The 12,171-nt window shown below is 29.8% G+C and overlaps 2 protein-coding genes across 2 annotated transcripts; one reads left to right on the plus strand and one right to left on the minus strand.

Moving 5' to 3' along the window:
- The first annotated feature begins 5,817 nt into the window (after positions 1-5,817).
- LOC101509582 (leucine-rich repeat receptor-like tyrosine-protein kinase PXC3) lies at positions 5,818-9,815 on the plus strand. Its single transcript, XM_004493441.4, has 3 exons — positions 5,818-6,211; positions 6,380-8,975; positions 9,071-9,815. Exons 2-3 carry the CDS (start codon positions 6,635-6,637, stop codon positions 9,388-9,390), a joined length of 2,661 nt encoding a protein of 886 aa, XP_004493498.1. The 5' UTR covers positions 5,818-6,211; positions 6,380-6,634; the 3' UTR covers positions 9,391-9,815.
- A 1,187-nt stretch (positions 9,816-11,002) lies between these two features.
- Positions 11,003-11,992, minus strand: LOC101509910 (uncharacterized). The gene is made up of 2 exons (XM_004493442.4): positions 11,562-11,992; positions 11,003-11,376 (listed from the first exon to the last, which is right to left on the minus strand). Exons 1-2 carry the CDS (start codon positions 11,844-11,846, stop codon positions 11,200-11,202), a joined length of 462 nt encoding a protein of 153 aa, XP_004493499.1. The 5' UTR covers positions 11,847-11,992; the 3' UTR covers positions 11,003-11,199.
- Positions 11,993-12,171: the final 179 nt, after the last annotated feature.

Here is a 12,171-nt window from a genome sequence, read left to right on the forward strand (position 1 = left end):
AGGTTGGATTTTCTGATTAGCCAAAATAAATCATTTTATAAGAAAATATTATATTGATATTTTAGTTTGCTTTTGTATTAAGTTAATATTTTATGTTCGTAAAAGTTATTATATTGAATTATTTTTAAATTTAAGTTTATTTTAATTATTTTTAGTTATAGATTTTTAAAATTGAAATATGAGTTTTGTTATTATATTTTATTAAAAAATATAATAAATTTTTATGTGATTTCATGATATAGATTAAAAAAATTGTGTTTTATTTCAAAAATTATAGATCGTATCTCGCTCGAATTCTCTCTTACTTAATTATTTTTTCAATAGTTAATTGAGAGTTTATGTTATTATGATTATTGCAATTAAAATCTCTTAAAAATTATATGAGTTTATTGAAAAGATTTAGAGAATTTTGGGTTTCAATTTTTCTTCTTTGAAAATAAAATTATCGATGTAAACATTTACAAATATAAAAGACGAACTTGACATCAAAAGAAAAATAAATGATTAATTTGTTACAAAAGATAAATAATTAGTATATTATTTTCATGTAACTTAAAAGATTGCGATATGCAATTTGTCTTGGTTAATATTTCATATATAAAACATAAAGTATACTATTTCTCTCTTTTTATTGTACATTTATTATTTTCTTCAGTACTATTAGTAATTAATTCACATGCAACATATATTATGATTGAGAATTCAAATTTTTTATATGTAAATTTAATTTGATAAATATTAATATTGTTAGATTAGATATTATGTTATGAATTTGAATATAAGATATTGTAGTTATGTATGATTTTTTTTATTATTTCATTAACCGAAAAAAAAAATCAAAATTTATAATTAACTAACCAGCTACATTGTATAAATATGTTTACTTTACTCAATAATTATACTTATCGAAATTGAAATGTCATAAACTCTCAAATTTCATGTTATATATTGTATTGGATTGAGATTTTGTGCATTATTTTTATATCATTTTCAATTTTATGTTCCTATTCTTCTTTTAAATAATCTTATTTATATGAATATCGAAGGAACAATTCTCCTAATTTAAATTCTTAATAAAATTTTATATTCAGTAAAAAAAAAAACATCCATGTATTTATATAAAGTATTTATCCTCTCTCTTTATATATATATATAAATTAATTGTCACAATACATGGTGATGTCCTTGCCCATTCTTAACCAAAATTAATGTTTGGGACAAAGAAGAATGTGAATTTTGCAACATAAGTCTTAAATTTTCTCTATACATATCATAACGATGATAATGTATTGTAATGTAGTGGTGGCCATCCTACTACTGTCATGTAGACATGATTTGGACCTACCTGTCTACAAGATGCATCTCTTCTTTGCTTTGCCCATTCCATGGGCCCCACTCACCACATGAAATAATTCGATTTATGATACCTTTTTCTGATTTTCATTTGGTTTTCTTCTGATAATTAAATCACCAAACGATACGAGGTATATGGTTCTAAATTCCCGTATTATCATAAACGAAATATTGCCATCATAAATAAATACATATTAATTATTTAAATAAATCTTAGTTACTTCAAATATTTTCTTTACAATTTTTTGCATCATTTACTATGTTGAAACTCTAATATTAACTCGTAATTTGTCTTATGAATATATTCCTGTGGTCTTATACAAACTAGTGAATCCATCCTAGTTCGCACCTAGTTACTTTTGATATCATTAATTATTTATTTTCTCATATCATTTACATTATCTCCCTCTTTTAGTTTTATTAATTTTTCATTGGACATTTTTGTAGTCAATTCAATAAATACCGATATATTTAACTTTTAAATTAATAGTTAAATAATTAATTTTTAAATAAAATTATTTTATATCTTCTATATAATTAAAATAACTAAATATTATTTATTGAAGTGTTAACTAAATAATATTTAATTTTTTCTAAATTTTTATTATCCACAATAGTAAATATTTAATGTTTTTATGATAAAATAAAAAATAATATAATACTTGCAAACAACTAAATGATGTTTTTTTATTAATTAATTTTAAAAAAAAATATAAAATTCGACAAACAGCTATTTAATTGATAAAAAGATAATCAATTTATAAAATATATGTACAAAAACATTTTAATTTACAAATGTATCATAAACTCTTTTTTTTTTCTTTCTAATTTTTTTACTCCACCCATCCTTAATAGAATATATACGTGATCTTTATCCAGTGTGATCGTTCGTCGCCATCATGCTTTGGAAGAGAAAACATAACACTTTCCCCTTTCCACTATCTTTGCACATAAAATGGTCCACAACCATGTTAAATTGATATTGACTTTGTACAAAACTTTTGCTCACCGCATATCTATGTCTACAACACAATAATAGCCTTTATAACAAAGGGTGTGTAGCGGTAACTTGTATTATAATTAATGGTGGTAATCATTACCTAAAGAAAACAATTAAAGGACAAAACATGCTTTTTGACAATGGTTATTTTTCTAAGCATGATTTGAAAATGTCTTTCTTTTTATAAATCAATTATCAAAATGGCATTTGCAATACAGATGATAATGACTTCACAAATTCAAAAATAGTAATGGATGTGGATACTTTTTATTTATATTTACTTTTTAAATTTTATTTTAATATATTGTATTTTAAAATTAATATATAAAAATGCCTATTTTTTAATATTTAGGATGTCACAATGTTATGTATACGAAAGAAATGTTTTAGATCGATCAAATAAAAGAATGTGCTATAATACTTTAACAATTTTTTTATATTTAATAGTCTATTATAAATAAATTAACAATTTAATTTATTTTGTAACTAACTCTCTTTCACTTTTATTTATTAAAATATCAATTAATATATATATATATATATATATGATTGCTTAATAATACAGCACATGCAAAATATTTAACATATTTACGTTCTTTGTATATATCATTAATTAAATTTTATTTTTTTAGAGAAAAAATAAAGATATATTTATTTATATCATAAATAAAATAAACACTAAGATTATAATATATAAATAAAATTAATAAATTATTATCAGATAGTCGATATAATTTATATATTTTATTCTCTAATGTCTATTTTATTTTTAATATAAATAATTTGATCCATTTTTCTTTTAGCATGAAGATACGTGTCGAAGCCAAGCAAAGTAGGGAGAATTTGAAAACTCAATCATGCTTTTTTTTCTATTAATAATTATTTTTACAAAACTCAATCATGCGTTTGATCTCTCAACGAATAAAAGTTTAGGTAGGTTGTAGCTAGCAAATACATTTAAGTACCTTGTAATTGACATTATTATTATTTTTTTGACAAATTGACATTATTTTTTGTGTCAAAATTTGAACATTTTGGTTTAAGAAAGGTTCACATGTGAATTATCAAAATACATCGAAGTACCTTATAATTGACATTGTAACTTTATGATGGAATCAACATGCTTCCATTCAAGGTATATGATGTACTCAAACTGAGATTTCACTAGAGAATTACACAAATTATCTGTATCCCTATAAAAACATTTTATGCATGCTTGTTAGTATTTCACTTTCCTATTTAAGGGTCAGGATTCATGAATGCTAGAAAAGCTGGCCACACAGTCCAGTTACGGGAGCGTTACTTTTTTTTTTTTTTTTTTTTTTTTTTTTTTTTTTTTTTTTTTTTTTTTGATTTTTTAATTTTTTTTGAATAATCAATTTTAAAAGTTTGTATATGTTAGTTATAGTTTCTTAAAAAAAATTAAAATGAGAATAATTTTTAGTAGTTTATAAAAAAAAGTATTTTTTTATAATTGATTTAAAAAAGATTCATTACAATAGATAAACACAAAATAATTTTTCATTTTTTTAAAATCTCTAAAAGATAATACATAAATTATAGAATATTAATTTTTTAAAAAAAATTTATAACAAACAGCCTTTAAATAGATAGATACTATGTTGTAGAATTAAGTTGAAGTATTATTCTTCAACAACAACAAAAAGATGTTGTAGTTAAGTACAAAAATATAGAAATTGAGTTGAGAATTTTTTTTTATTTTTTATTTTCAAAAGAAATTGAGGTTAGTTAGAGAGAGATCGACACATTTGATATATTGGTATTATCTACCTTTTTAAAATATTTTTTAAAATAGATTGCATTAATACTTAATTAATATCTATCTCTTTTATGTCAAGAATCATAATAATTGATTTTCTTCCATTATAGAACAATCAAACACATTAAAGTTTAAGATTTAATGTTTTAAATTTTAAAATTTAAATTTAAAATAATTAAAATTAAAATTTAACATATGAATCGTGTAATCCTAATTGAAAATATCTATATCTATCGACTATACTGTAATTAACACTAAATAAATATTTTTCTTAATAGAATTTTCATTTTATTTTAAGAAATAGATATCATGTTCTTTAAACAAGACATCTCCCTGAAATATAGAACCCTTGTATTGTGCCTAAATTTGTTTTTTTTGTATGGATTAACTAGAAAATAAATTCAAAGAAAATGTTAGTGTTTTTAAACATTTATTAAAAATCTAAATGTAAAAATAAATATTAAAAATAATATATTTTATATTTTGAAATTATAAAATGTAAGTTTTTTTTCTTCCAATTTTTGTTTATTTCCTTTTGTGTTTATTTAATATGTGTCTAGATACTTGTTAACACTACCTTAATTTGAAACATCTTATAAGCAAGTCTCATAACCAATCCAATATTATAAAAACAAATTGAGGGAATCCTAGGATTAGGTGAGTGAGGTTTGTAAGACAACTTTATCCATAGCATTCTCAAATGAATGATAATGTTAAGAAGGGCTCCATAGGACTTTTGTAATGTATTGTCATTCCCCACTTGCATGACCAACAAAACATTTACCAGGTACCCACATCCATATCACTCCTCCTATCCATTTTGCTCATTTACTTGAATCTCGTATTGCATATTGAGAGAGAGAGCTTTACATAACTCAATCATAGAAACGGTCCATCATCATGCCTTTGATTTTTTTAATATAATAATATGTACTTTTTTTTACAACTAATATAATAACAGTGAAGCTAACAACTATCATTAAGAAAATTAAAATTAGAAACTTTTAAAAAAAATTTAAAAACACAATTTTCAACGTATTTTTATTTTAAAATTACTATTTTTAATTGTTTAACGAGAGCTTTCGTGACACTGATTAACATTTTTCAAATAATAGTCGGTATGTAAACACTTCCTCTGAAATTTGAGATCATGTGGGGTCATACATCTTACACATATTCAAGGCCGATACTGATCTTTCATTAAAACACATAAATAATTAACAAATATCATATAGATAAGTGATTTGGTGAACTAACACAAGATCTGATTCATCGTAAACTAAAATAAAGAAAAAATTATTTGAAATTCTAACGATCATCAATGATACTTCTCGAAATTAGAAATTTACGAGCTTCCTCATCTTTATGACTGATACGCTCATCTGATTAATATCATTACGATGAGTTCAATTTTAAAGAACAAATAATTATTTTATATTATTTTTATCAAACAAATATAATTCAAGTAATTTTTTCATCTTTAAAAATAAAAGGACTATAATCTTCTATTTTCATAAAATATCGTTTTAAACGATATTCAGAAAATCAAAATTTGAAGAAAAAAGAATGAATGAACTAAATTATGATTGGTAAAACATTTGAAAAGAAGCAATTGATGGCGCCCAATGCATTATTATGCTCGAAAACAAAACATAAACAGAAACAGAAAGACAAACACTTGTGTTTGTTTGGAGTATACAGTATAGTATGCCCCCACATGAGTCAGTGAGAGACAGAAGTTTTATGCAGCTTTCATTCACTCAGCACTGCCCATTTCTCGTGACTGAGTGAAAAAGCCTATACACTCACTCACTACATGGGAAGAGGAGAGGAGTTTCCTTTCCTTCTCAACACTCTCACTCTCACACCCTCAAATCTCTTTCCTCTCTCTCTCTCTCTCTCTCTCTTTCTCTCTATTGGGACTTTGTGACACAACAAAACACCTGATCCATCCGTGAACAACTTTACTAAAAACCATTCATTCTACTCTTCTCTCTCTCTCAACAACGAAGACCTTTTACTCCAACATACTCACTTTCTCATTTGCTTCTCTTCTATCTCTCTTTTGTTGTTACAAAGTATGTAATCCACTCCCTTTTATTTGTTTTACATTTTTTGTCTTTGCTTCTTCTCAAAATGGAAACTTTTGACTAAAAAATGGATTTTTTTTAATTATAATTTGATATAAATGTCAAATGGGTATTCTTCTAAATGTTGATTTTTTATATTGGGTCACTGCATTTCAGGGCTGAACGATTCTAAAGATTTTTTTACCTTTAACCAAGTGATGGAAGCAGAAGCAAAATAAAGAAAAGGGGTGAAGGAAAAAAGTATGACTTTTTTAGTGAAAAGAACAAGACGCAAAATTGTTGGTTTGTGATTACATAGTTTAGTAGATTTTTTTATCACAGATTTGGGAGAAGAACAGTGTTGAGTTGAGTGGAGTAGAATTACCAACACTTCAAGAGAGAGAGAGAAAGAGAAGGGAGTAGTGTACAGAGATGGAGATTATGGGCTTGTTGTATGTTGTGTTAGGTTGGTATCTTTCAAATGGTGTTTTTGTGTGTGCTGAGTTCAAGGACCAAGCTATATTACATGCAATTAATCAAGAGCTTAGAGTTCCTGAATGGAGTGATGCAAAAATTTCAGATTACTGCACTTGGCAAGGGGTAAGTTGTGGCAATCATTCAATGGTGGAGAAGCTTGATCTTGCTCACAAGAATCTTAAAGGTAATGTGACTTTAATGTCTGAACTCAAAAGTTTGAAGCTACTTGATCTTTCAAATAATAACTTTGGTGGATTGATTCCTCCTTCTTTTGGAACTTTATCTGAGCTTGAAGTTCTAGATTTGTCTTCTAATAAGTTTGAAGGTTCAATTCCATCACAGTTTGGTGGTCTCACAAGTCTAAAATCATTGAACCTTTCTAATAATTTGCTTGTTGGTGAGTTACCAATGGAACTTCATGGCTTAGAGAAATTGCAAGACTTGCAACTTTCTAGTAATCAATTGAGTGGTTTTATACCTTCTTGGGTTAGTAATCTGACCAATTTGAGAGTTTTTTCGGCTTATGAGAATAGTTTAGACGGCAGGATTCCGAATGATTTAGGCTTGATTCGTGAACTTCAAATACTAAACCTTCATTCTAACCAACTTGAAGGTCCAATACCAGCAAGTATTTTTGCTTCAGGAAAGTTAGAAGTTCTGGTTCTCACTCAGAATAATTTTAGTGGTGATTTACCTGAGGAAATTGGGAATTGTCATGCCCTTTCAAGCATTAGAATTGGAAACAATCATCTTGTAGGTACTATTCCTAAGACCATTGGAAATCTCAGTAGCCTAACATACTTTGAAGCTGATAATAATAATCTTTCTGGTGAGGTAGCGTCGGAATTTGCTCGGTGTTCTAATCTCACCCTCTTGAATTTAGCTTCGAATGGATTTTCTGGGACTATTCCGCAAGAATTTGGACAACTTATGAACCTTCAGGAATTGATTTTGTCTGGAAATAGCTTATTCGGTGATATTCCAAAATCAATTCTCAGTTGCAAAAGTCTTAACAAGCTTGATATTAGCAACAACAGATTCAATGGAACGATACCAAATGAAATCTGCAATATTTCTCGGCTGCAATACTTGTTGTTGAATCTGAATTCCATAAGAGGGGAGATCCCTCATGAAATTGGAAATTGTGCAAAGCTTCTTCAGTTACAATTGGGAAGTAATTATTTGACCGGAACTATCCCTCCTGAGATCGGTCGCATCAGGAACTTACAGATAGCTTTAAATTTGAGCTTCAATCATCTCCATGGACCACTGCCAACAGAATTGGGAAAACTCGACAAACTTGTTTCTCTCGATGTTTCAAACAATCGGCTCTCAGGTAATATCCCGGCTGAGCTTAAGGGAATGTTGAGCTTGATCGAGGTGAACTTCTCGAACAATCTGTTTGGAGGTCCTATACCAACATTTGTACCGTTTCAGAAGAGTCCTAGTTCAAGTTTTTTCAGCAATGAAGGGCTTTGTGGAGAGCCATTGAATTCTTCATGTGGAGATCTTTATGATGATCACAGTAATTACCATCACAAGGTTTCTTACAGAATCATACTGGCTGTAATTGGTTCTGGTTTAGCAGTTTTTACGTCGGTAACTGTAGTTGTCTTGCTGTTTATGATCAGAGAGAGGCAAGAAAAAGCAGCCAAAGAGGCTGCTGGGATGGTTGATGATGCAACCGATGATAAACCAACTATAATAGCAGGAACAGTTTTCGTTGATAATTTAAAACAAGCAGTGGACCTTGATGCTGTTGTTAACGCAACACTGAAAGATTCGAATAAGCTCAGCAGCGGAACTTTCAGCGCAGTTTACAAAGCAACCATGCCTTCTGGTGTGATCTTATCAGTTAGGAGACTGAAGTCTGTGGACAAGACAATAATCCACCATCAGAACAAGATGATTAGAGAACTTGAAAGGCTAAGCAAAGTTTGTCATGAGAATCTAGTGCGGCCGATCGGATATGTCATTTACGAAGATGTTGCTCTTCTCTTGCATAATTATTTTCCAAACGGAACATTGTCTCAGCTTCTTCATGAATCTACCAAGCAACCTGACTATCAGCCTGACTGGTCAGCTAGGCTATCGATTGCCATTGGTGTGGCAGAAGGCTTGGCTTTCCTTCATCATGTCACGATTATCCATCTTGACATTTCTTCTGGCAATGTTCTTTTGGATTCAAACTTCAAGCCATTGGTTGGAGAAATTGAGATTTCGAAACTTCTTGATCCAACCAAAGGCACCGGAAGTATTAGTGCAGTTGCCGGTTCGTTCGGTTACATACCTCCAGGTATACTATTTTCTGGCGTGCAATTATTCCATTTAATTTTCATATTAACTTTTATTTTGTATTTTCTTCATGATACTTTTTTTCATGTAATGCAGAATATGCATACACCATGCAAGTGACAGCACCAGGAAATGTTTACAGCTATGGCGTTGTTTTGTTGGAAATCCTTACAACTCGACAACCTGTTGAAGAAGATTTTGGCGAAGGCGTAGATTTGGTCAAGTGGGTTCATAGTGCTCCTTTAAGAGGAGAAACTCCAGAGCAGATACTTGATGCAAGGCTTAGTACAGTTTCCTTTGGTTGGAGGAAAGAAATGCTTGCTGCTCTAAAAGTTGCATTGCTTTGCACTGACAACACACCAGCCAAACGACCAAAAATGAAGAATGTCGTAGAAATGCTTCGGGAGATCAAGTAAAATCAAAGTATGTGTGAACTTGTCATGGATATTGAGGAACTGATGTATTACAAGTTACAACTTTTAAATAGTAGTCTTGTATATTACATGGTGAAAGAATTGATAGATCTTCACCTTTCTAGTTTGTCCAAAATTAAGGATTAGTTGTGAAATGTGAGCTTATCTATATGAGTTGGACACTATAATTAGGTTGGAGGGAGCATACATATTCAAAGAAAGACCTTCTTGATACATGATACACCAGTTCCTATTGAGTATGATCTAGTCCTAAGTTTCCATGTTTTGTATTTTAATTTATTTGGGAGATGAATTAATTCAGATGTCAATTAGTGTGTTAAATAACTCCCATTGAAATTGAAATTTCTAGTTTATTTTTGTTGGGATCACAGACTATACATTTGATGTGTCTGTCCATCCATGGTGTACTTCCTAGTTCTGCTGGATATATATGTTACTTTTAGACATACATCTCAACAGCTTGCATTGCCACCCCGGCCCTCCAGCGTTACCGGCAATGTTACCTCACGAGCTTCTCGCCCCCCCTTTCCTCAAATTGGAAATCCTGGCGAGTTTTTGCCTCCTGTGGGATTCGAGCCCGGTACCTAGGGGATAAGTACCGCCTCATCACAATCCCACTCAATTGGTAGTGGGATTGTGATGAGGCGGTACTTATCCCCTAGGTACCTTGCCTTAGCTCAATTGGTAGTGGGATTGTGATGAGGCGGTACTTATCCCCTAGGTACTGGGCTCGAATCCCACGGGAGGCAAAAACTCGAGAAGCTCGTGAGGTAACATTGCCGGTAACGCTGGAGGGCCGGGGTGTTACAAATATATTATTTGTTAGTATAAAAACAATAATATATCCTAACATGTGTAACTTACTTGACAATAACAACATTATTCTTGTTTAATGATTTATCTAACATTTTATGCCCAAATTATTTGTGCTTTGCAAGTAGATCATAGGATGACAAAGAGACTTAAAACAAGAGTGGATGTGGCCTCTATTTTTGAAGGATAAGTAGTACAAATTATAATTATATCGTATATATAATACTTGGGTCTATATAACAATTAAAGACAAAAGTGTGTCTGGCTTGTAGCTTTAGTACTACTTTATAGAGGACGGTTCCAAGGAAATGATACAATGATTTCCATCAGGAACATATATAACAATTTGTGGAAACCAATAATGACAAAATCTGTTGATACCACAACTATTGACAGTAGTGAACGGCTATTTTTTTTACTATAGAGAATCTTGTCCAACACCAAAAGTACTAGTTTTTAAAGGTGGCCATCTCAACTCATGGTTATTTATGTGTCTGTTTGGCTGCATCTACAATGTGGTTCAAGTAATATGGTCCACTTGAGCTTGTAAGTTGTAACATATGATTGGTGTATGTTTGAATGAGCAGTAAGTAAGTTTGGCAAAATCACTCACTGAAATTCATGGGTTATAAAATTTTGATGTCATTTCTCTATATATCCACACATTATTAGCTAGAGATAGTTTAGGATTACCAAGGTGAATTAAACAAAGGAACCAAATCCAAGGGTATCTATCTAATAAGCATCAACAATTATTTTCTGGTTTTGTTAAATGGCAGAATGGTAAACATGATAAATCACCATTAAAACTCAAATTATTATTTATTTATACATCCCTTTAAAAACCAACAACAGTTCAAGCCAATCTATTTCCAACTTTAAACAAACAATGAATAACAAGAACATTATGGCAAACACACCCTATGTAAAATAAAAACTATATATGTACGAGCATTTACTTCGTTATTTCAACTTTTTCTAGTACATAAACACCATATAACCAAAAACAAATCCAAAACAACATATCACTTTCAACAAAATACCACTCTCGCGTGGCCTCATTCCTTTATGTAATTCACCATGTTGAGTACCAAAACATGACAGAGCTTGATTATGATCTAGCCCCCGAAGCAAGTCACCAACAACTTCCCCATCCTACAAGTATATAAAATGACTTAAATAATAATATCAATAATTGATTCATGAAGACAAATAAGTTTCAAGCAGATACTTTGATTGCCAAACTAACGCTACAAAGAGTTATAACTACAAAATTCATAATTCAAACTCTGAAGACTAAAATTAGAGAAAGAAATAAAAAACAAAGAAGAAGCAATAACCTGTGGTTGTGAAATAACAAGGTTGCGAAGAGTGTGGAGATTGTCCAACATATCTTCAGCCTCATACAAGTGAGTTTTGAGATTGAGACACCAATTCCGAAACTCAATGGAGTAAGCTTGTTGTTCATCAGCCTTCACAATGATTGGTTCCATAGCAGACATGGCAGTCACAATACATTCCATCTCGTTTCGAAGGCCAAGTTCCTTGCAAACCTGCGAGAACATTAGAAACTCCGATTTTCCAACTACCATGTCAATCAACTTTGAAAAACATTGTTGTGCCATGTCACACCAAAAATACCGTTTTCAATTTTTTATTACGTCAAAATGTCCAAAATATTATGTTGTTTTCAATTATTTATCACTGAATTTTGTGACCCCATTTTGTAGAATGAACTTCAAACGTAGTTACTATGAAGCTTCCTACTCCCCATAATGTTATGTGCAATGGGTTACTACACTACTTTAATACTATTCCGATTTCAGAGTCTAAAAATTTCCATCATTTAATTAGTATATATTTTATTATTTTTATTTTATTCTTTTGAAAACAAGTGTTCGTAAAGGATATTTTAAACAATACAATTGTTATTTTTATCATACATAAAAA

Source organism: Cicer arietinum, chromosome 3 (assembly GCF_000331145.2).
Source record: "Cicer arietinum cultivar CDC Frontier isolate Library 1 chromosome 3, Cicar.CDCFrontier_v2.0, whole genome shotgun sequence".
In the NCBI taxonomy this organism is placed as follows: Eukaryota; Viridiplantae; Streptophyta; class Magnoliopsida; order Fabales; family Fabaceae; genus Cicer; species Cicer arietinum.